This window comes from Asterias rubens, chromosome 9 (assembly GCF_902459465.1).
Source record: "Asterias rubens chromosome 9, eAstRub1.3, whole genome shotgun sequence".
Classification (NCBI taxonomy): Eukaryota; Metazoa; Echinodermata; class Asteroidea; order Forcipulatida; family Asteriidae; genus Asterias; species Asterias rubens.
The window spans coordinates 6,172,035-6,198,504 of NC_047070.1; the positions used below are offsets into that span (position 1 = coordinate 6,172,035).

General features: G+C 37.9%; 1 protein-coding gene across 1 annotated transcript in view; it reads left to right on the top strand.

Moving 5' to 3' along the window:
- Positions 1-26,470, top strand: part of LOC117294708 (slit homolog 2 protein-like) — a 119,551-nt gene that overhangs the window by 56,010 nt on the left and 37,071 nt on the right. The window contains exons 7-10 of the mRNA XM_033777220.1: positions 16,070-16,141; positions 17,086-17,157; positions 23,013-23,156; positions 24,952-25,023. Of these exons, the coding sequence (XP_033633111.1) occupies positions 16,070-16,141; positions 17,086-17,157; positions 23,013-23,156; positions 24,952-25,023 (360 nt within the window). The remainder of the gene's footprint in view (positions 1-16,069; positions 16,142-17,085; positions 17,158-23,012; positions 23,157-24,951; positions 25,024-26,470) is intronic.

A 26,470-nucleotide genomic window follows, 5' to 3' on the forward strand; every position in this document is an offset into this window, starting at 1 on the left:
TTAATATCTATAAAAAAAAAAAAAATTGGGGGGGGGGGGTGAGTGGATGGAGAAGGATGACTCAGAATAAACCAAATAAACTTGTTGCAATATGTTATCATTATGAACTCGTTGTGGGCCCGGAAGAAGGACGTAAGGAAAGTTTCACCGGAGAAAATGCGTAAAGCACTTAATTTGCTTTAACTGTGTTTGAAAAAAAAACTGAGCGTGATAATTCGATCAGTTTTTCTGCCAATCTTAAATCATTATACAGGAAGGGGTAAAGTTTGCATGGGAAAGGGAAAACACGTCTCATGGGTAGTTCTAGCAGATGTTGTTGTCAGGAGCCATTTCATTGCTGTTTTTAAAATACCTAGAAATTTACCTGCACTCTTCACGAAGTATTGTGGCACTATGCTACCATACATATCCATGTTAATGGTACTAAATGTCAAAGTTCATGTAAATTGTGTTTATTTTCATAAAAGAAAGGTTCCAGGCCACAATTTAACACCTGCCACAGGTAGGAAGCTCTGACCTGATGAACAAAGTTTACATCCGGAAGGAAATGGGATGATGGAACGGTATAGCTAGGGAGCGGCTTCTCGCCTGTGGTCCATGTTGTACCTTCGCGCTGTCTACTTTTTAAGGGAGTTTATATTTTTAGTTACCATTCTTACCGTTTTTTTGATATAGTTTAAAGCATTTTGAGAAACATTTCATCTCAAAGAAATGTGGTAATGTCAAAAGATTTCACTTTTGTTTCCGATGAGCGAATGAACTTTAAGTTTTACTGGTTTGTTGTCAAGGCCTTTATAAGTAGTAGTTGCGTCACATGTGGTTACATGTGCTTTTAAACAAACCTAATTGGGAAAAAAAATCACTTTTTAGACAAAACGATTGGTTCTTGAACAGAGCAACATTTCAGACAAAATTAAGAACAACACAAAGTCTTTCAAAATATATGCGTTTTGACATATTTTATTTTGTTTTGTTTTGAATTTAAGCTCAATGTTTCATTTGTGTTGTTTAAAGACACTGGACACTGTTGGTAATTGTCAAAGACCAGTATTCTCACTTGGTGTATCTCAATGTATGCATACAACAACAAACCTGTGAAAATTTTAGCTCAATTGGTCGTCGAGATTGCCAGATAACAATGAAAGAAAAAACACCCGTTTCACACGAAGTTGTGTGCTTTCAGATGCTTGATTTCGAGACCTGAAAATCTAATTCTGAAGTCTTGAAATCAAATTCGTGTAAAATTACTTCTTTCTCGAAAACTACGTTACTTCCGAGGGAGCCGTTTCTCACAATGGTTTATACTAGCAACAGCTCCCCATTACTCGTTACCAATTAAGGTTTTATGCTAATAACTAGTTTGAGTAATTACCAATAGTGTCCACTGCCTTTAAGGTGTACTGTACTTGTGATTAAGTTGACCATTAAGTAGAGCTCGCGTTCTCCCCTGGCAATAACAACAAGAAACTGTAACATAGTCGCCAAAGCAATTGACACATCATTTCTTGCAGAGCTCTTAAACCATTCTTCAAGGTGTCAGGTATAAAGTCAGTTATCAAGCCCTGCTCCATTTATCTTGTTTTTGTTTGGGTAAAAAACGCTCGCACAACCCTCCCCAGGTGTAGCCATTCGTCAAGAGATATTCACTAGGGGGTTTGAGGACAAGAGTGTGTCGGCTGCTCATATGGAGTCAAGAATGTCGCTTGACTCTGAAGTTGAACCTCCCTTAAGGTCTTTACAGCGATATTAACCCCCTCGACTCCCCAGACTAAATTCGCCCGCAGCAGTCCGGGCTACCGTGTATACACTGATAAACGATCAACAGTTGTTTTGCCCATTAAAGGCTGATTGTTCTGTTATGGGTAATATCCGTTCCTCATTTGCTTGATAACTTTATAATAGTTTCCTGCAAGCAGTTATTATATTTTGGGGGATGTACACACCCTATTCGTGGTGCCTCTGCTCAGGAGCTACAGTCTGGGGGTTCTCTAGCTCAAGTTTACATCAATCAACTTTGACATTGTGAGGTCGACCCCCCCCCCCCCCCCTCCCCACTTTCCCCCAAGTTAATCTTTCCTCTGACTGTTTTCAATCATGTTATTTGTTGTATCAAGCTGTCTCTTAGTGAAGTTTAGATTAATCAGTGTTTACACTGTCACCTAGCCCAGCCCCTTCCCTAAAATAAACTATTAACTTATTGTTTTAATGTTCAGAGATGTAAAATTTCAGACTCTGTGTATCTGACGTGAAGAAAGGAGCATATGTTTTTACCTGATATGATTGGACGTGCTCTTTGATCTACTTCTGTAGCACACAAGATACTCTGCTAGTAGAAGCTCCCAATTACATCAAGGTGGAAATGCCGCATTTTCAATGGACTAATTGAGATCATAGTTTGAGATTTTGTTGTTGTTAGGATTGTCGTTAGTATCCTGATTTGTTGTTATTAAGCTATCTTCGAGTGTAACAGTCTTAAAAATGTTCATTGATCATCCATTATGTGAATGACATCTCACTCAATTCTGTCTCAACTGGTATGCATTATCAAAGCCTGGTGCCCTTTATAGCATCCTATGACTAAGACATGGCATACGTGGTTGCTAGAAAAACATATCAAGGCGATTGAATAGTATAGCATTTCAGGCAACCATTTTTCAAGTTGAAGTTTTTTTTAGCAAAATAATCGTATCTTTTTTGTTAGTTATGTGGAAATATTTACATTTTCAATCAATGATGTCAGCATCCTTTTTTTGTAAGCAACCATTCATGTGGTTTCAATAACACTGTCTTTTTGTCTTCATCACGATACATGTTTGATAATGGCGAGACATTTACATTCGTCACGTGTTAAACTCCGATTAGCATCATATCATAGAGTTATTGCATTCATGTGTACACGTGGAAGATGAAATTCACGCCCATTGCATGCATAACATTTTATTGATTGCGTGCACTTGTCAAAGAAAAGGTTATACCAACGTGTACAAAAGATGCAGTTTTTTTCAATGTGTGTGGTCTTTTCTTTTCTTTCATTTATACCATTCCTACCTCCATGTTTATACCATCTTGCAAAAATGTGTCCTCAGTCTTTCTTGTTGTATGCCATCGGCTCATTCCTTTATAGTGTTTTGATTTATCCTAATCTTGATTCGGTAAGACAGGGACATTTTGTTATAATGGCGAGTCCAGCCAATATAAATATCCAGGGATTGGTGAATAGCATAGCAATGTCCTTGGTGCCCCGCAACCCACATGGAATCCCCACAGTGAAGGGCTATTCATACCAGCTGTTGGTATGATGTGAACCAAGACGGAGGTACACGTTTCTGTATGTGGGGGCGTTTAGTTTAATAAGTTAGATAATTATTTAAACCTTCTCCTTCGAAGACACTTTTTGTATCATTAAGAAAACCTGTAGCATATGAGATGAAGATGAAGTATAACAAGTAATTGATATTCATTTTATGTTGGAAACTGTCTTGTTACCCCCAATGTCCCATTCACATGCTGCATTGGTTTACCAGAGTCGTTTACTAAAGAGCAATACTGTCCAGCCAGGCTCTTTAGTAGGCTCTTTGAGCTATAAACCAAACCAAAATCTCCCTTTTGAAGACACATGAGATGCAAATGAAGCGTACAAAACATGTATAATGTGATCTGGAGTTTATGTTGGAAATAGTCTTGTCACATTTTCGCAAGCGCATTGGTTTACCCGTGGTTTTCCCATCGAACAATTATCATTGGTCTTTGGTGGGATCTCGGAGCTATCAACCAGCCGAAATAAGACGCACCTCTTTTATGTGTGTTGTATACAATTTTGTGATCTGATCACGCATATGATCTTAAGGGGGCCGCACCCATTTGTAACAGTGCTGTGCCAAATATTGTCACACCAGTTTGGTTATAATGCACATACCCATAGCGAGTACCACCAGTGGTAGCTTTTTTATAGTAATATCTTGGTCTGTTCCTTACTCTATGGTGTGAACGAACTCGTACTATGTGGAGGTATGAACATGATTTGGGGGGGTCACACCCATCTCATTTGTAAGAGTGATGTGCCAAAACATTATTGTCACACCCAGTTTGGTTTAAGCACACACCCACAGCGAGTAGGCCTATCCACCGGTTAGTAACTTTTAATAGTACCCTCTTGGTCTGAACCAACACGTTACATGTCTGAACCTACACATTACATGTACATGTAATGTAGGTTTCTGGTTCACACCTGGGTTGTGTTGGCTCCCCTCCCCAGCCACATCAAACTACCCAGCCTGGTTTATGAGCACACCTTGTTTCGATACATGGTGCGTAGTTCCACCCTAGACTGGGTTGGTTTCACCGTGTGTGCACCCCTTGGTCTAACACTGGTTTCAATGAATCACTGCAATGTATTGACAGGGCAAGGAGATGGAGATGGGGAGTCCCTAGACCTCCATGGTCCATCTAAGGTCTAAGGGAGTCTCGTTGCAAGCCTGTGTAAGAAAGGGACTTCATCTTGTCCATGCACATACAACATGACTTTGCTGCCCATTCTTTCAAAACCTGAACGGACTCAACTCGATATCTGCAAAGGCCACACAGTCCCATGTTACAAACTGACAGCTAATAAAAATAACATTAAAATCACTCAAAACGTGAACTCCATGTCACGTTCCTGTTTTTGACACATTTTTCTTGTTAAAGTTTAGAACAAGCCTCACTTATGTGTCTCATGAGTCACAGAAGGAAAGTTTAAAACAATTCTTGGGGATTCAGTTTTGGTAGAGGTTTTGTTTTCTTCGTCCTATCCAAATGCAACTCTCAACGTTCATAATCAAACGTTTGTGTAATCCTTTATACTGGGGCGGATTTTGCAGACTTGTTTCAGAGTTTGATAATCTATGTTTATCCTACACCTCTTTTTGTTAGAAGAGCTGTACTCTAGTTTCAACTTTATATCTAGGCCGCTCCACTCCAAAAAATGCAGCAAGTGTCCTTTCACGTTCAATCCACACAGGAGAGGTGTTGGAATGGGGTCTCTGAGAATGTTGTGAAGGTGAATTACGTCTGTCAACGTAGTTCTGATTCCTTGTTTGTTTCATATTTACGGCGAGAGGTCAGGGGTGAGTTTACGCTACAAGCCGCCGAGCTCTTGGTTTGGTAACATTGGACGCCTCAGTTATGAAAGCTGGTGGTTTTTATACTGCACACTTTACAAAAGTTGCGGGTGGGGTTACTATAGGGCATGGCAAAATAGCTACGCCATGCTTTGGGAAAGTTTTAGGGGGTAGGTCAGACATTGAACTGCCTTCTTCTGTCCATGCAGATACATGTAAACCGAACTATGGCTTGACGTCATGAAATAGTCTGGTGCTGTATGGTATTTCATCGTGGTGGTCATTTCTGGATGCAGGGAACTTGACAACTTGAGATGGCTAGAGATTTGATAAGGATCTATTTGGTTAGATTTGATATCCTGGCTTTCCTGAAGCTATTGAGATCAAAGATTCGGAATCTCTAGTGATCCCACCCTAGGGGATTGAGTCTGTGTTTCTAGTATTTAGTGCAACTCCCTCTGCATCAACATACTTTATAATAGGTTTATTTATATGCATTGGTTTGGCCATGGTTGGGCTCGCAGTCGTGGATATATTTGTTGTATCATTTGTTTAGGTTAAAGGCAGTGGACACCATAGTTATCATCATAAAATCTTTCTTGATTACAAGTAATGGGGAGAGATAGATGGTATAAAACATTGTGAGAAACAGCTCCCTCTGAAGTGACGTAGTTTTCGAGAAAGAAGTAATTTTCCACGAAATTGATTTCGAGACCTCAAGTTTAGAATTTGAGGTATCGAAATCAAGCATCAGAAAGCACACAACTTCGTGTGACAAGGCTGTTTTTTCTTTCATTATTATCTCGCAAATTCGACGACCGATTGAGCTCAAATTTGCACAGGTTTGTTATTTTATGCATATGTTGAGATACACCAACTGTAAAGACTACTCTTTGACAATTACCAATAGTGTCCACTGCCTTTAAGGCAGGTTATCCTCTTCTTAAAGATTCATATCTCAGGAAAGTTTAGCCATTTGCAAGCATAATGTGCTGGGAAAAGCTAGGAGAATATGCCAGAGTGGTGATGGCCTTTGGGACAGATAGTGATTGCTCAAAAAGCTAATAAAACGAAGTATAAAAAAGTTTCCCAGCTCGCCTGCCAAATACTAAATGCACAGATTCAAACAGTATAATCTCTCGTTTAGAATTTATGATCAAACATCATGTTAAAATTCCTTTCATATATTTGTTTTCGTTTAAGACCAGTCTGCATACCTCTGCGTCTCCGCGTCTCCTCATAAACATTGACTCTTCTTCTTCTGGTATAAAAACATTTGTTTATGTCATGTCAACATAACATTTACTCTTTCGGCTAGACACCATATAACAAAAAAATTCAATAAATAATACCAATAGCATGCAGCAAGATGTCATCTGTGTTTATTTTATAACAAGTTTCTAGGCGTCAAAAGAGGATTGGCTCTCGAACATCAAAGATGTTCGACCGGAATAATTGACTGTGTATGTTGATCCTATAGCCCTTTGTGCGTGTTTCGAATGCAGCCTACGGTTAATGTATCGAACCCCGTTCTCAGAGCTGCCCTATCAACCCCGTGTTTGATTAAGTGTACTCTGGTGTGCAAGAAGAAGAAAAAAGGACACCTTATGTCAACTTGCTGTCAGAAACCTTTATTAGAATCAAAGATCACACGCAGCAAATAGTTGCACGTACTTAACTCAAGTTAAGTTGAGGTTCTCGTTGAAAAACAATTTTGTTTATTCTAAATGTTTGCTCCTAAACAAAGTCTAAATTTTATCCTTTTTTTTTACGTTTCTGCTAAACCAAAGCTAAAATGGATTATTAAGAGTTTATGACAATTGTCAGTCACTTGTATTGAAGTCCCTTTAAAGTTTGTTCTGATAATCTTGATTTTTTTTTTTTTATGTAACGGCTACATTTTACAAGTATGTCTTAAATTGAGACCATGAAGATAGTGAATGTTGACAACATAACAGGTTTGAGGTGGGGCAACCCAAAATAATTGTCTTTATCCCCGATTTGTTGTAAAAACATTTCAGTGGCACACTCCTTTAAAACATAACTACACGTTTTGGTTAGATATGGTTTCATCAACTGTCTCAAAATGTCAGTGCAGGGGTCTTAGCAAAGTTTTCACGAAGCTGCTTTTTATTAGCAGAAAAAGATGCTTAAAAATCATCTATAAGCAAAACAACAAAACAAAAACAGGAAACCAGCCGCAGATAGTACATGTGAGATGGTATTTTCTTGCTGTATAGCATAATTTTGTGAGCATTTGAATTACCCTTGTTGGGATCCAATAAAGATTAATTGAATTGAATCGAATTGAGTTGACCCACCACCCCACTAAACCAGGCTGAAGTCCAAACTAATTAAAAATTATAATTTTACACCATTTGAACAAGCCACATGTGTACTCTTTACCGAGGGCTGCACAGATGTATGTGGTACAGTTTTTAAAGTTACGGCTCAAAACTCTGGCATAAAGCATTTCTTCGAAAACTGGACTTGTTGACCCACCTCTGAAGGGCCTGCATGGTATGATTTGTGGCGTTGGTTATGGGTTTCCTGATTGAAGACAAATCTCAAACAGTCTGATTATTTATACAGCTCCTAACTGGTCTAAACAAACCTTGAGTGAAAAGTGACATCTTTCAGAGACTTATGGGGGGAAGTTAAATACTACTTTAAAAAAAAAAGACAGAGAGATTTATAAATTCCATGTTTGGCTAGCTTGTCTTAAAACCACTCTTAACGGTGTGGGTAGTTTTCAGGATCTGGTCAATATAAGCTATACGTTAAGGTGGTCCTATATTTGGCAGTGTTTACCACATAAAACCCGCCCTTTTTACCACACATTGATTGATATAGGTTGGATTGTGTACACTTCGTGGCTAGAACACAACCATAACGTGACACCTCCGACCATGCCATTTACTTAGAATTTCAAAACAGTAAATTAATTTGGTATTGTTTGAGAATTTCTGCGAAGCATTTTGATGGGTTCAAAAGTTCAGCCTGTGTAGCAGAGCTTGGTAACCGATGCTCATTAAGACGTAGATTGTGTGTTTTTTAATCGAACACAGGTGTGTGTGTGTGCGGGTTTTTTGTTTACCGACCAATTGAGAAGTCTGGTTTACTGCCCCTATACATTATGCAATTGGAACTGATATGTGGGAGTGATTGTCACTAACCGAAATTAGGTTAATTAGAGTTCCAAAGTTCATTGGTCTGTACAGGTCTGTGTTAGTAGTGTATGGACCAAATTAAACAAAGCGACGTGCTGAGGAAATGTTTACAGTGCACGAAATGATGGTATTTTGTTGGTTAACAACACACATTCTTACAAATTCCTGGGTCCGAACTGACCCGGATTCGGGTCCGTGTGGCCCTGATCCGTTTTGGGTCACTATTAATGACCCGGAATCTTTGTCACAATGGCCTAGAAATGGGTCAAACTGATGCAGAATCTGAATTAAAGATCCCCATTTTCTGTTTCATAATGCTGTACACGACAACAGCCACGGTGTTCAAATGTACATTGTGGTGTTGTCACGTAATGTAGGCTAGATACCAAAAAGAATCAACGATTCCATCGTGGGCCAGCCTGACCGAGATATGGGTCAGGCCCCATGTTACACCAAATCTGAATCCACTCCTACACACATCTCAAAGTTGCTGCTTCGTACAAATGCAGTACGACTCATGTTCGTGCCCCCATTTTAAGCAAAGTTCAAGATCACAATCTCATGGTTATCAAAACATAGAAAATTTTGCCATTCAGATGTGTTTAATAATTGAATCACAATAATTGCAATGAAATCATAAGCTCGGCCTTGGTCTAATCATCGAGTCCAAATCAATATCAATCAAATCACAATCACTCCTTGTTAGTCTTGACATAAGCACCGTGGCTCCCTCCCTCTCTCTCTCTCTCTCTCCAAAATAAACAAACAAATTTATAAATAAATAAAATAAATTGTGACATTTGTTTGTCGTCTAAAAGGTTTGCATTGCTGTAGACTTGTCCTAAATTGATTGTTAAATTTCTTTTTTGCAAGTTTAGGATTGTTATTTTTTCCTTTTTATTGAGGAAGTTATCAACTAACATTTCATAGATTTCACCGATTTTTAAACAAATACTTTAAAATACCAGTGGTCAGCAATGGGAGCAGGTAATGTACAATATACAATAAATTGTTGGCAACCAACATTATTAATCTAACTATTATACAAAAAATAAAGACTTTTCAAAATGAATGGAAATTTATGATAAGTTAAAGATAATTCAATCTTGAAACAATTAAAAACAGGGAATAAGTTTGGTACAGTCCCAAATGGCAAAAAGTGCCCCCCCCCCTAAAAAAACCCACACAAAAACAACATGTAATAATCCACACAAATACCTGACAACATGGTGACAAGTACAATATGGTTCTAGCGTTATGGAGTTTTGCACTCTTCAATCTTAGCCTGGTTTTAAAATCATGGTCCCTAGTTTGATCATGTTGTAATCTGTCGTCAATTTACGGGTCTGCTGGATTGTTTTCGTTTTGATAATTTTTTGTGTTTGGTTTCTGCATTATGGTGACTTTATATCTGGAGATATCAGTACAAATATTAGGTTTGGGGTTTGATAAGATAGTCAGCGTTGCTGTTCAGGCTGGTATATTGACTTATAAATTATCCTGTCTGAGAATGGAGCTATACATGGTCTGAAAAACCGTTCATCCAAGTTACACCTATAAACCTATCAAAATGTATCCTGTAACCATCAGGCTCTTGCTGATTTTTAAAACCTGGCCCGGACTCTTACATCCACTGACTCTTACCCCAACACAATGTAGTGGTTTTGTCCTCTTGTCTTCATGGAGACTAAATCCTCTTGCCTTTCATGACCACACCGGACTTTCGGCGATATCTCAGAAAACACTACCACCTTTTGAAATGAAGTTTACATGATTTTGTTTTATTGTATATACATCTACATTTATAGAAATACCACCTTTAAAGACCCTGGACACTTTTGGTAATTGTCAAAAAAAAAAAAAAAAAAACTTGCCACACGAAGTTGTGTGTGTTTAGATGGTTGATTTCGAGACCTCAAGTTCTAAACCTGATGTCTCGAAATCAAATTCGTAGAAAATTACTTATTTTTTGGAAACTATACTTCAGAGGGAGCCGTGTCTCACAATGTTTTATACCATCAACCTCTCCCCATTACTCGTCACCAAGTGAGGTTTTATAATTTTAAGTAATTACCAATAGTGTCCACTGCCTTTAATGAAATGTACATGTTTTTGTGTTATTGTACATCTACATTTATATGATTTTAACAATCGAACGATTGAACGTCCACCTTTAAGTTATACTTTTTTTGACAATGACCCTGTTAGCGAAATTCATCCAGTAGCCACCAAACATTCCACCTTGTCACCATCATCCTCTGAGACCGATAAATACCACGTCAAACAGGGTGCCCTCAGGGACCCTCTACCCGTCATGCTTTTAAATTAATCGCTAGGAATTTAAATTAGAACAGAAAGTTTGACATGAATATATGCCTCATGATCTTTAAGGTCATTGGACATTGAATGTGTTAGAGACCGCTAGCTGTTGATGAAATGATGGGGTGCAATAGAATGGCTGAGTGATGGGCAGTGGCTTTGAATTATCTGGTAATTTGAAACGGAAAAGACAAAAAAAGGTCTGAAGGTACTTTTATATACCAAAGATTGATTATGTATAACCATTAACCAACATGTTAAGTAGTTAATTTGTTATGATTGCTAATACTGAAGGTGTTTTCATGTACATTTCTGTTCAAAGGGAGAGAGGTATTTTTGGCGTAACTGGATGGCCTATATTATTATATTGAGTACGATTTGAAACTTTTTACCTTGGATAACTCAACCTGGTAAGGTTTCATTTTATTTAACGCTGCATACTCCTAATTGAAAGGAACCGGGCCAAGTTTCATGGCTCTGCTTACTGCCGAATTCTGTGCTACGATCACCATAATTCAATTTAAAAAAAAAAAAGACTCTCAGCACCGAAGTTAGCACTAATGTACTAATACCAACAGGGTAGTAATTAAGTATTTCATAGCAAAGATTGCCCATACTATTTTATCTATGTTCTGTGTGAAAGCTCCCGTACTGCTTCAAATTTAGGGTCAAGTCCATGGCCTCGAACGTTTGATCACAGTAAAATTGTGCGTTCGTCCAAACAAAAAAGAAACACCTAGTTTGTGCTTATTACTTTTCTCTTTTTCGGGTGCACTATTTCATCATGCAGCATCCAAAATGTTCATTTCAAAAGACTCTCAGCAAATGAAGTTTCTCTTTATCATTGATATTGACAGTGTATAGTATAATAGTAGTATTTCCTAGGAGGCAAAGGCTGCCAGCTCTACGGTTATCAGCGTCAAACCATACACAGGAGGCATTGACCTCCATATAGATGGTCCGTTCCTTTCTTCTCTCGTTTTGTTGTCATCGCATGTCACTGCCACACACTCTCCTCGCATCGGCGGGGACGCAGGACGGGCAATCTCTCCCGAGACCTATCCCAATCTTTGTCTAATTTCACGCTGCTTCTCTGAGCAAACAGTCCACCATTGAATAACTCTGGCATTCATGGACTTCATCTATCACTTAGGGAAAATAAAAATAAAAACGTGTTTAGCGTTCCCGCACGCTTCCTTTTAAGAGGCCGCCTCTCCTTTTTTTGTTTTTCTTTTTTTAATGAATGATTTGTTTTATTTTGTTTATTTTTTGTTTGTAACTGGAAAAAAAAAGGATTTATTTCAACGATCTCAGCAAATATATATTTATATTTTTAAATAGCCTATCCGTTTATTATTACAAAAAAAAAAAGCTACCTCCTTCCTTCCTTTCGAAAAAGGGAGGACGCTAAATATGTTTTTATTTGGCCGTATCTGAGGTCCGCTTGAAGAGTGGGGGCCCTCACCTTTTCGCGCTTGGCTACAAACAAACCCTTTTTTCTACTTCATGATCGGGGATAAATAGTGTATTGATGATTTATATCAGTCTATCGTCCTTTGTTGGCCATGATGGATGGAAGGTGAATGGCCTAGTAGTAGTCCTATGAAATATCAATATTTGATATGCTGTCAAGGCTGAAAGTGTTTTAATGGGGAGAGTTAACTTAAAGGGGAAAGGACAGCGTGAATTGGGAATGTTTTTGAAATGATAAAATGCTCTGATTTTGAAGAAATGTGTGTTTAAAATTTTGATCATAACAATGTATAATTCAGTTCGTAACTGCGATACACGTTTTTGTTTTTAATTGAATTAGATATTCCAGCTTTAAAGCCCATTTGAAAACTTATTTGTGTGCTTAACTATATTCTTTGCAATCTGGCTTCGGCATCTCTCCTGCGCCAGGAGTGTCTTTTAGACAGACATGGCGCATTATAAATTGCCACTATTATTATTATTATTATTATTATTATTAAAATGTCGTCCCCAAAACGGCTCCTTTTGGTTATGAGTAAAATGAAACACAAATTTCTGATGTTAGATTTTGTACCGTTTAATATTTGAAATCCACAGACATGTCTAACTGTTTTGTTGCACTAATATGACATCCATTATCACGACTCAGATGTAACACTGTGACAATCAAATGAAAAGACGCTACTTAGTAATTATCAGCAATGCTGAACATTTTTCTTAAATTCCCAGTGTGCGGATTTGTCTTCCTTTTCTCTTCTCCGGACAAAAGCATGTCTATATGAAAACAGTTCGGCGCCATGGCTGTTTAGTAATTAGTGGCGAGCTTAGACTGTGTCCCAATATAACGAGACAGCTCGACCATTAGCAGGTGGTGGGTTCCCATGGGTTAATTATAAAGAGACCCCCTTATACAAAACTGGTATTCACTGACAAATATTGTTCAGCGATGGGGAAAACTATCAGAATTTTAAGGAATTTTTCCTTTTAATTGTATTGTGAACCAAGTACTGGCGGTGACTTTGTGTCAATTGTGAAAGTTACGGTTTTTGCCTTCAAATGTCGGCATTCCGGACTGAAGTTTAATTATAATAGGCAGTGAATGGCGGCTAGTTTACAATGCTTTATCGCAACTCTTTTTTTTAATGATTTATTGAACTTCTTTACTTAATCACTCATACTTCAGATCATAATACTTGGAAATGTTGACCGAGCTCATCAATAAATCAATACTAGATGAACTCTTCGTAGTCATACATCCTCCAACAACCCGTGGAAAAATAAACACGCACTGTATAATTTGTCCTCAAAAGTGCTTTTTACTTTTAGAAATAACATCATTAAACCATCTTCTACCCGTACATTTTCTACGAATTGTTTTTTCCCAAAGACAAAGTGGATCTCTGTGTTTTAGTTGCCTTATAATCCATGAGTCATGAATGTGGAGATATTGTGTTTTCGAACGAGCTCAAATAACCCCATCATAAGAAAAACATTGTAAGATGAAACGTATTTTCGGTCGCTCTGACGAACTTCAGTGGTTGTTATAGAGTTCAACTCTCATTGCACTCCAACCGTTGATTGTATAGCTCGTGATTTTAAAGGTGTTATTCAGGATTGGTAGAGCTGTGAAAATAGTTACAGACAGTGTTCATTGTTTGTGTGACTAAACCATATAAATGCGAAATGACGAACCTGTGATTTTGTTTTGCCCAATTAGTTTTATCTGTGCCCAATTTTAAGCACATAAACACATTTTCTTTAATTTGGGTTGTAACAACCTGAGTCAGCTGTTGCGTTGTTTGTTTGTGTGCTTTTTGTCTACTAGGTTTTCAACGATAGTTTCCTCAAATATTTCGTATATCAAAGGGAAATAGTTGACAGAAAAAAGTTCTGTTGTGAACTTCATAATCAGTAGGGCCTAAGCTTCAAGACTATACAATGGCAATTTGTATCCCTACCGATCATGCATACACAAGGAACGATTTCATCCAGTCATAGCACAATATTATTTAGACTGAAATTGTTTTGTGCACATCGAATGCTAATGAGTAGCAAATGATACATGTTTGTGTATTGCTATGCTACAAGCCGTTCACTTGCTGATAAGTAACATTTAAAAGCAGTGGACACTATTGGTTATAACTTAAAAATAATTATTAACATAAAACCTTATACTAACGAGTAATGGGGAGAGGTTGATAGTATAAAACATTGTGAGAAACGGCTCCCTCTGAAGTGAAGTAGTTTTCGAGAAAGAAGTAATTTTCCACGAATTTTATTTCGAGACCTCAGATTTAGAATTTGAAGTCTCGAAATCAAGCACCTGGAAGCACACAACTTCGTGCGACGAGGGTGTTTTTTCTTTCATATTATCTCGCAACTTCGACGACCGATTGAGCTCAAATTTTCACACCAAGTGAGAAGACTGATCTTTGACAATTACCAACAGTGTCCAGTGTCTTTAAATAAGAAAAAAGAAAAATTCCCAGCCTTGGACTGAACATGTTGTGTGCACACTGAATGCTAGGCCTATATACTGAACAGCAACTGGTAGTTTTTAAGTAGCAACTGATTTTGTGTAGCATTGCATTGCTTTATATACATGGGAAATCGTTCACTTTTGTGCCTTTAAAGGAACACGTTGCCTTGGATCGGTCGAGTTGGTCTTTGAAAAGTGTTTGTAACCGTTTGTTATATAATGCATATGGTTAGAAAGATGTTTAAAAGTATAACACCAGAATTCACACAAATTTGCCTCGAAATTGCGTGGTTTTCCTAACTTTGCGAACTAACACCGTCGGCTTTTGGGAGTCAAAAATTTGACTCCCATAAATGGCCGACCGTGGCAGTCGACGAGGTAAAATTAAAAACACGAGATTTCGAGTGATGCTTGTGCGGATCAATATATTCTACTTTTAAATTATCTATCAAATCATATGCATTTTATAACAAACGGTTACACATGCTTTTCAAAGACCAACTCGACCGATCCAATGCAATCTAAGAGAAAAGTAAAAAATCACCACTTGACTCGAGGTTTGGTGTGAGGCAGCTTGCATGACTCTTCGTGACTTGATGGGACCACGAGTCCATCATGTTATACAACAGGATGTATGACTGGGATGGGAAATCTCAGGGAAATCTTGAGGATAAATTGCCCCATCGGAGTTTGACGAGAGTGATGAAAATTCCGTGAATTGCTACTTCTCGTTCAGTCACTTTGAGACTTATTTAATATAATTGCACCTTTGGGAAGTAGTGAAAGTGTTTTCTTTCAAGTTGAAAGTTCGTTAGTTTACAATGAAACAAAAAACGTCATGGGGTCGTGACACATACAAGAGGGTCCAACTTCGTTAAAATGTATAAGAAACGCAAATTCTCGCTAAGAAGAAACTGGTTACCAGCCAATCACACACTTATTGTATATTACATTGCACCTTTGGGAACTAGCGAAGAGTGTTTTCTGTCAAGCATGCACAGTTTGTTAGCATGCAAATATATGTCATCAAACTAATCACGACCATTGGGTCGTGACAAAGGAGGGTCCAATTTTGTAAAGCTGTTAAACTATGCAAAATACTGCTGAGCAGAAACCGGTTACCACCAAACAAGTCACAACCACGTCGTTTGTGAACGGCTCACTGCAAATCTTTGCTCAGCACCATATTTCCTGTGAACAGATTTGTAAAACTTGGCACAGATTCAAGTGCAGGGTTCTAAGCATGTGACGCTTATAAAACAATAAAAATAAAATAATAAAACAAATAGTTCAGGGGATATGCCTTCGGCAGTCCAGCAAGCTTCAGAAAAGATAGTTGGTATTATTTTGAGAAATGCAATAATATTATATGTACTGTTCCGATAAAAGAGTTTGTCAAAGTTCATTGATAAGAAAATTATGACTGTAAATCAAACAAATGGTTAATTTCCACAGGCAATGATAAATGTGTTATTTCCCAAAACATTTTTAAATATTAATTTATTTGTTTTTCTTTTTGTCTTCTGCAGGAGGTTGGAACAGAACCAGATCACCAAAATCCCATCCAGGGCTTTCACTCAGTACAAGAAACTGAAAAGAATGTAAGAACCTTTATTATTCTGTTGAATCGACAACTACTTAAAATTAAATGCTTTTGGCTTTATTTTCGTTAAAACCAATAAGCCTTTTTGAGACATGGCGGACACAATGCCACATCACTATAAGTTTTTGGGTGAATTTGTGTTTATACACCCAAACCAAACAGTACACTCCTATCACGTCCGCCATACCTCAAAAAGGCTTTTTGGGGAGCAATGTATTGACAAATACAAAATTAAAAAACACTTGTACAAACAGTAGCAAGCTAGTATAATTGTTGTGTCCTAGAGCGCATCAAAAGTTTTTTTTTGTTTAATGAGTGCATGTTTTGATTCAAACGTGAATACTTTTTGACTGGCAGTTCTTTACAACATCACTTTATCTAGAGGGTGTCTCAAAAAAAACTATACACTTTTGAAATGGCTGCCGAATAAAAAAATAAACGATTCTGGGGGAAGGGGTCTATATGTATGGATATCTTATGGACTAAATTTTCATATGACACCAAAAAGGCCGAAAATAAATTATGATTGGGTGAGCACTGCTCACTTTTGTGAAGGGTATGAAAATTAGATTGCCCAGTAATTAGCTTTCCAATATGTGAGAGTTAAGTACTTTTGAGCTTACAAAATTCACTCCAAGATGTCGGCTACTTATTTTTCAGCGAGCAGTGCTCACCCAAGCGTGACTTATTTTCGGACTTTTTATGCCATATTAAGGTTGAATCCATAAGCTAAGCTGTCCGTATATATAAACCTTTTCCCCTAGAATCATAATTATTTTTTATTCGGCAGCCATTTCAAAAGTGTATATTTTTTAAAGACACACAGTAGAGTCAATTCACCTCAAGAGGAGCCTTGGAACACATTTATATCCAAAGTTAATTGATCAGATAACAACATTTCCTCTTTTTTCTTTCCTTTCGTTCTTTCTCTCTAACCTCCAGAGATTTGAGCAACAATCAGATACAAACGATAGCAGACGATGCTTTCGCTGGACTCCGGTCACTTTCATCTCTGTGAGTAATAATTGTTCTCAAATGGCAGTTCTTGTTAATAGCTTTGATATCCCGTCAGGTTCCCTCTTTAACTACACGTAGTTGACGTCATCTAGTTTGGTGACCTGGGTTTGATTGCGTTTACCCTATCTTAAAGGGAAAGTATGCATTTTGTGTTTGGAACCGTTGGGTTGTTGTAATTCATATTCCCATTACAACTAACCAAGTGAACATTTCATTTCAAAAAGTGGTCGCGTTTGTATCGCCGAAAGCAGTACTTCTAGCCAAGAATTGTCATTGATTTTTAAAGTCATTAAGCAAACCAAATACATCCACAGCGACAACATGCAATGTCAATTGCTTGTGACGGATACTTGCCAAATTGGTGACGTGTGGCTTATTTCATAGACCAAACAACCTGCTAAGCAAAGACGAATCTCCAGCCTCAACCCATGCAATAAAGTGGTCTGTGACTGGATCGTTGCCAAATATTGCCTGGCAGCTGTAGGCCTAAGCCTTTTGAGGCAGTACCGCTTAGCTCAAAAAGTTCAAGATACTTGTTGATGTTAATTAATCCATTTCCGAAACAAGGTCTGAAAAACTCCTCACATGCAAATGGTTGTACAATTCACCTTAATATTGATAAGTTTCTTTTGGGGAGTTTGGCTGCAAATGATTGATCTTCCATAATCACATGTAAATGTAGGTGTTGTACAACAAAAAATAACATGTGAAAAAAATTCATTTTAAAAGGTGGTCGCAACTCCTTTAAACACCTAATTCTGTCTTTTCAAAGATGCTACGAGTGTGTCTTATGTCAGTAACTTCACGACTGACCTCCAAACCGAGAATCTTTCCATCTGTCTCTCTTTTCTCCCCTGTGGTTTGAAAAGTATTTCTGGGACAGACTCTTCGCCTATACCCCTGGTGTCCTTTTGTTATCCACGTCTCCCCCTCCGTGTTGATCCCTGTCACCCATCATGTTCAGACCGTACCCCTGTTAATCCTTAACCCGGGTAATCCCTTTCTTCTTGATCACCCGGATCGCTGGTTTTAATCCCCCTGATTCCCCTCGCTTTGGTTACGGGTTACAATCGCCGAATCCTCTAAGCGCATTCTGTCAAGGCTCATTTCAGATGGAGAAGATTTTGAAGTGGTTTCGGTTCTTGGAAATCTTGGTGTTACAGGGGAGAAAAACTCAGTTGAACATCTACCTCATAGGTTTTGATACGAAGTGCTTTCTTATGTCAACCTCTGCCCCAACATAGATGTACAGCCAGCATCTGTCTTGTCTACTTTACATTCATGGTAAATGTGTGCCACTAGTGTGTCAGACCAGCCGTCGATTTCGCAAAACTCTGTCAACTTAAGACTAATCTTAGGACTTGGGACGAGTCCCAACCCTGCACTGTAGCGTGCAGACCTTAAGATTAATCCTAAGTTAGGACGAGTTATTCGTCCTAACTCGAGATAAGACGAGTCCTAACTCTTTGTGAAATCGACCCCAGCCGTCGATTTCGCAAAACTCTTCCTAACTTTAAGACTTATCGTTGGACTTAGGACGAGTCCCAACCCTGCACTGTAGCGTGCAGACCTTAAGATTAAGTCCTAACTCGAGGTAAGACTCTTTGTTAAATCGACCCCTGGTTCCTCCTATTGTTTGAGCTTGAAGCCAGGCTGTGTGATTGTTCTCATCAACACTCTTGCTTAGCTGAAGAAAGAGCCGTCCCATCAGCTTTACTCCACATGCTACGTCTCGTTGGAACTCCAATTTCTGGTGCATGTTTTCACTACATCCTGCGATCTAGGTTTTTTTTTTCAAGAGGAATATTCATTCATATTTTCAGCTCTCCCTTTATCATGATTTGTGCATTATAGCACATTACCAAGAGTGGCTCTTTTTATACCCTTGATTGGGGCAAACTGGCATTTAGAAAAAAAAGTCTAAACGAAAAACTAAGTTATCCATCAACGTTTTTTCTCTGACTGAAATTGTTCGGTCGGATTTTTTTTTCACAAGTTGTTTTTCAAAATAATCTCATCGTATATATCTCAGACGGGTGAGTCAAAGTTCTTTTTCATGACCATCTCTCCAGGGTAAAGAAGTTAAAATTGCTCATTTCTTTGAGTTGTCTCCACCCTCTACTCCCAGTCCCCACACCCTTTAAATGACCTGAATTTCTACAAACTTGTTATCATTCTTTTTGACTCCTCCAAATAAGTGTAACTCCGTCATCGTATGATAGAAAGAGATGTGTCACGGCATGGCATTAGGATAGTATGCACTCTCAATTCATATTCTAGAAAATCGTACGAGCTGGTGCGACCTGTTTACCAACCAAAAGAACCTACGGTATAAATGCAAATAAAAAACATTCGTTGGCCTGACGTTTCGACCCTAGCAGAGTCTTTCTCGATTCTACATGGCAACACTACAAACTTAAACATGTATCGAGAAACGTTGGGTCACTACCATTTTTTAATTCATACCTGAAATAAAAAATTAAAAAATAAAATATTTAAAGTTCACCGTACAATTTATTAATATCCAATGTTAGGTTTTCCAAAAAGGCAGCAGCAAAGGAGCCATACAGGGGAAGTTTTTGTCAAAAGTAGAACATTTCATGTCTGAGGGGCTGGTTCTTTTTGGGTGTGTTTTTTGTGCAAGAAATGTAGTTGTTTGTCAACTACAGGCAGAAGGCATGATAAACAGAATTGACAAACCTCGAATGACTAGACTTGTAAATGTAATTCCTTCTCCTTTATGGCTTGAGTTACGTTTTCTGTGGACCTTTTCTCTATTAGCATTATCACAATATTGATTTTTTCAGGGCTTTTCACTCTGTCTCATAAAGATGTGTATGCGATGCTTGTTATCTAATTAATACTGGAAAGAAATCAATTTGTCAAGAAACAAGTCGAGGTCATATTAGTGGAAATGACTTGGCACTTAGCTGCAGTTCACACAGGGGACACAATGTCATGTGATCCAATCTAGCCTGGACAACCGATCTGATTATCTAGCCTGTCCGCCACACTCATTTAGCCTGACCACAATCTCATCCACCAGACCGTAAATATTTGCTCAATCTTACATCAGCCTGTCCATCAATCCCATTATTTAGCCTGTCCACTACTCATCTGCTAGCCTGTCCACCAATCTCTTAATCTAGTCTGTCCACCAATCTCATTTGCTAGCCTGTCCACCAATCACATCATCCAACCTCTCCACTTATATTTGTATACAATCTGTCCTTCAATGTCACCATCTATAGTCTCTTTTCTGCAAGCTACTTTTATTGTGGCGTTTTGTTCCAAGAAAAATTAAGCAATGTGTCATGACCAGTTACTCAGATTGTTCTATTGGCTTCTCGTTTTTTTCGTGTACGTTTTCGAAGTCAAAATCTTTAAAGTCAGATAAATACGACACATCTTCAATTGATTAAAAACTTCATTATTAAAGATGGTGGGGGAAAAAAACCTGTCCCTGAACCTGCCAAGTCCTCACCTTACTCCTGCGGCACAGCATAACCCGTTCATCATTTTTGTCATCAGAAAATCTCAGGTCGAAAACCTCCTGATTGATGATGAAAACTTGGAATTCCCCTAAGGGTGGATCCCTCATCCCGTTGAAGAAGAACCCACTGACACCCCGGTCGCCTCAAAGAGGGGGGCACCATGTTAATGTATATCGGATTAATTCATTTCCGATATGTTGTCACACATTGCTATAGTGTGGAAACGGGTTGTGTGATTCACCGTTGTGTTACTAGCTTCCCTGTGTTGATGGTGACTGCCCAAAAAAAAGTTCATCTTTCCCCAAGTGTTGCTTTCGATTTCCCGCCGTTTTTAAACCGTTAATTTTCCAATCTTGATTTGTGTTGATGCTTGGGGTGTATCATTTTCATATCTTGATGTAGTGTGATGGAGGTGTTTTGGGGGATGTATCATTTAACACGTTTTCCCTATAAGGGAACGAGTTCATCCTATACTTTCAGAAGTAATTTAATTGAAGTAGATTAGCTTGTTTCCGGAAACTTAAAATGGTGTAAATGAGGAGTATATTGCAGCCGTTCCCCAGCATTACTGTTTCCTGGTTTGATAATCATTTACCTGACAAATGAAAAGTGCAAAGAACGGGAGGTTTATTTTACCATCGATGACAGTCATGGCTTTCTGCGTTAGGCCAAAAAACAAAAAATACCAGTTCAAATAATAATATAAAAAAGGGTTAATCGTCACCTCGCTCATCCTTTTTTGAGGCCTCATCTTTCTTGCTTTTCTTTTTGTCGTTTTGCATTTTTGTTTTCAAAAAGTTTCAAAAAGACAAATTGTCTGTACTTTTCTAATTCAACATATTAATATGTTACGATCTTGTAACTGTAAAGTAAGTGGTGACTTCAAACTGAATAATTGGTGGCCAGTTTGATTTAAAATGTTTGGGAGCAGCTTTGAAAGAAGAAAACAATAAGAAAATAAAAAGACCCTCTTTCTCCCCACGATCAACTGAAATTATTTTTTACTTGGCCTTACAATACTCAATTTTCTTAAATAACACGCGCTGTATAAGCAGGTTGAATGATGACGGTGACCTAATGTTGGTCTCAGTTCAAGCTCGCAAACTGCCGACGGAATTCTGTTGACGGATTTCTCCAGATGTGACTTTCATATACCGAGTAATGAGTCTATGAAAAGTGCGTTTCAACTTGTAGACTTTCAAGTCGCAGCAACAAGAAAACAAGACTCATTGAATCAATATGAACTAATTTGTTGAAGTATACGAGTGGCCTTGTCAATTACTCACTAACTGCTTTCATGTGGTAAACACGTTTAATGTTCTTAATGTTTCAATGCTTTTGACTATGTACAAGCATTTTTTAATTAAGCTTCATCATATTCCTCCCAAAAGTTTAATTTAATTGAATTTAACAATATTTGTTAAACCAAAATAGATTGAAGTTGAAAACGTTTTTCAACTATTGTTAAGGAGACTATTAATACGTAACTGAAGTTTTCCTTTTCCTTTTAAAGTTTGCTATTTAAATACAGCTGAATTTCACAGTCAGAGAGGCTTCGGTTTTTATTTCCTATAAACACAAATCTAAAAAGACCTTTCAATCATTCGTCAACTTGTGTTATGAAGTAAGCCCTCAGATAACACAAGTGCACCTCTCAGCTGGGTTTTTTATGAGTCTCGAAATATAAAACCTGCCCATAAAATTATGACCAGTGTAGTATTTTGCCTGCCATAAAGGCAATGGAATGGACCCGGTCACTATTTTTAAACGAAGGTTGCATAGTGTATAACTAGTGTTTTTGTATAATGCTTCAGAGGGGTTTTACCATTCCTACATCCATGGCTGTACGTTGCATGCAATGAAGGCCCTGGAAGGAACAGGGTCACTATTTATGTAAAGAACACTTAAAGACACTGGACACTATTGGTAATTGTCAAAGACAAGTCATCTCACTTAGTGTATCTCAACATTTTTATGCATAAAATAACAAACCTGTGAAAATTTGAGTTCAATTGGTCGTCGAAGTTGCGCGATAATAATGAAAGAAAAAACGCCCTTGTCACACGAATAGAGTGTGCTTTCAGATGCTTGATTTTGAGACCTCAAAATAATTCTAAATCTGAGGTCTCGAAATCAAATTCGTGGCAAATTACTTCTTTCTGGAAAACTACTCCACTTCAGAGGGAGACTATTCTCGCAATGTTTTATACTACCAACCTCTCCCCATTACTCGTTACCAAGTAAGGTTTTATGCTAATAATTATTTCGAGTAGCTACCAATAGTGTCCACTGCCTTTAAAATAATATAATTAAGTTTTGTATTCATTTTCCCCATCTTTTTTTTCTTCAATGATGCAGTGTGTTGTACGGCAATCAGATCTCTGATCTATCGGAGGACATCTTCAGAGGTCTTACATCACTCCAATTGCTTCTACTCAATGCGAATCACATCTCTTGCATCCGGGTCGGTATCTTCCAGGATCTCATCTCACTCCATCTGCTGTAAGTCTGAACGTCATTAACACATCAATACAACTAAAGCATAAAATGTCACATATTGCGTTAATATGTGCATCCAGGAGATCATAAATCACTCTCTCAAACAACTTACCGTCTCAGGAGATCGCAAGACCACACATTGTTTTATCCATCAAGAAAATCAAGGGCTACCCTAAGTGATCGGGCATCTGCTCCAAAACTATATGGAATATTCTCCCTCCTTGTATTAGGCCATCTTCACTTAAAGGCACTGTACACGTTTGGTAATTATCAAAGGCAAGTGTTCCCACTTGGTGTATCCCATCATAACCATAAAATAACAAGCCTGTGAAATTTTGGGCTAAATTGGTCATCGAAGTTGTGAGAAAATGATGAAAGAAAAAACACCCTTTTCAGACGAATTTGTGTGCTTTCAGATAGGAATAAATGACTTCTAGCTAGAAGTCTTAATATGTTAGTGAGAAGTTACCTCTTCCTTCAAAAACTACGTTACTTCAGAGGGAGTCGTTTCCCGCAATGTTTTATATTGTCAACAGCTCTCCAATGCTCGTTACCAAGTCAGTTTTTAAGTTAATGTTTGTTTTGAGTAATTACCAAACGTGTACCTTCCCTTTAATATATTTAAATCGAAGTTAACAGTGGTTATCAAAAGGTTGAAGTGCCATCATTTCAATGTACCCCACATGGTCTGGAGCCAAGTTTCAGTTGTTTAATGAACGACACCCATCACTGCTATAAAAACAAATCGTAATAGCTGCATCGGTCATGCAGAATACATAATTATTTCACACCCATTCATACCCATACAAGAAAAGCCCCACATCGATTAGACTTGATGACAAGTCGTTAGGCGCTGCCTATGTGTCTGCCGTTCATGCAACAGTCACAGTGCGATTAACAATTAACTTCTTGACTTCAAGACTACACATCGATTTGAGAAACGTAAATCTATTCAAGTTTCCATCAGTACATAAACCCCCATAGGAACACTCCCACAGCAAAAAAACCACTGCCAACAAATCCGTTACTCGTCACATTAGGGTGTCTGGTCTTAATCTGTGCAGTACCAAAAATATACAAACTTTGGAAATGGACATGTTAAGTGTCAAAATCTGTGCGAAGGTGTCAAAGATGTTCAAAGTGTGTGGTCAAATATGGACTGTGGAATGGACATAAAAATTGCAGGATAGGATCGACCTGAGTGGAGCTAAGACATCTGTTGTATTGTTTTAGTATTATACCTGAATTATGTACGTGGTTTTGGGGGGAGTTGAAAGGTTTACATCAAGGCTTCGGAGTTCTCAGATTTTTTTCCAGATTTCAAGAGGGTTATAATAAAATTATCATCTTTGTGAGCTTTTAAGTTTGTTTGAAAGAAGTGACGCAGTCATAAAATGCGAAAGGAATAGCCACTGTGTCCAAAACCAAGGGTGGGTTTCACAAAGAGTTATTCTTATATTGAGTTATGAGTTACATAACTTGGTATGTAGACTTTAGTTTTTAGTAACTCCTAAAGAGTCCTATGACTAGTCCTACGTTAGAAGTATCTTTGTGAAATCGACCCCTGTAGTTTTGCCATTCTAGTGAGTTAGTGAATGGTTATATACGTTGTATGTTCCGGGTCTATAGTCTCAGGGGGCAGCTAGCCATTCAAACCATTCCTCTGAATTTTACTTTTCCAAATCCCAACCACTGTAATATAGTCAAATACCTGTACAATTTTAGTCTGAATCCATTAACATCGGCAACTATACATGAATTTTTATTTTAAAAAAATTGTATTTTTCTTTGTTGATAGGTCACTGTACGACAACCAGATAATGTCACTGGCCAATGAAACGTTGGCTCCACTACGGAACTTGCAAACGATGTAAGTAGCTTCTAACTAATAGTTTCCATGTGTGTTTGATAATGCAAGTTTTATTATTTGAACACCAATATAGGCCTATAATATTTAGTTTCAGTGCTGTTGTTTTGGTGGACTTTTAGCTTGCTCTTTAGTATGATCAACAAACAACATAATCAATGACATGATTACGGAACACCGTCAGACATCCCCAAACGAACTCATAAAACGGTCTGTAATGCAAGCGTCTGAGAAATCTAGACGTGGTCCTTTAGACCTTGAATATACCATCTTGTTAATCCCACACCACTAAGGATTCAAATAAGAGTTGCCATTGTCCGCTGAGTGACAACAGAGTTGATCTTAAAGTCAACTGTCCTCAGTGACACCCTTTGATGGTGCTGTGAGCCCCCCCCCCCGGCTCCAGGATGCTATGCTTCTTATCAAAAGAGGGCAGCGAGTGCAGCCGTATCTTCTCCATTTTGTGTAAACGAATCCCCCAAAATGTGAGTCAGACTTTTTTGAACTCACTCAAAAGTTACACTTTTTGTTCTTCTTCTTCGTTGTCCATTGCATCATAGCTTACAAAATATTTCTTGGGCAGTTTGCTTTGCTTTGTTGAGTGACATGTTGGTTAGAGTCTTCACTTGATCCAGCTCCATATGAACCAACCACCAGGGCCCACTTTCATTAAGCCTCTTACCAAACAAATTTGCTAAGCACAGAATAAAATTTAAAAGTATTGTATTGAACGAGCATATACTTTTGATTAACCTTTGTTGCATCCCGACTTCAGGTATCGTAATAATCTCATTTTGTCAATTTTTTTCAATTTTAAAGAAATATAAAACCCAAATGATTCAGAGAAGAATTACTTATTAATGACTTTTTTTATGAATGAGTATCTGTCCTCAGAAGGAAGATTACAGAAAAGCTCTTAACATTCCTCGACTTAACTCATGTGATCGTTACTTCATTTTACAAAAACAAATTTCCTACGTGAGATGTTAATACGTCAGATTATAATGTTGTATTGAATTTAAAGAGATTGGATAAAATTACGTTGTGCTTAATCCCCACACAGGCAGGGATATATTTTAAATCTGATGGCGTGAGGCAATAGCATTTAACATCGTCTTGACAAATCAAACTGATCACAACCTTTGTCCTGTTAAGGTTGTTTTTTGTATCCAACAGCCAATATTTTATGCAAAAGCAAATAATATTGTTTACCGCGTACATCTTGCGAAACCGAGTATAAATGTAGTCCCTACTGTATACAAAAAATACAAACAAACTAAATAAATCAAGCTTCCAATAAGGACGTCATGCCGTAGTTTACATGTAATTTGGTTCTTTCTCTATATGAAACTATGGCAGGTTTTATCCTCGTTGCTCGTGTTTCTTTGACTCAGAGGGTAACAATTTTTGGAGATTTGTTCCGGTTTTGGTGGAGACAACTTAAAAAGTT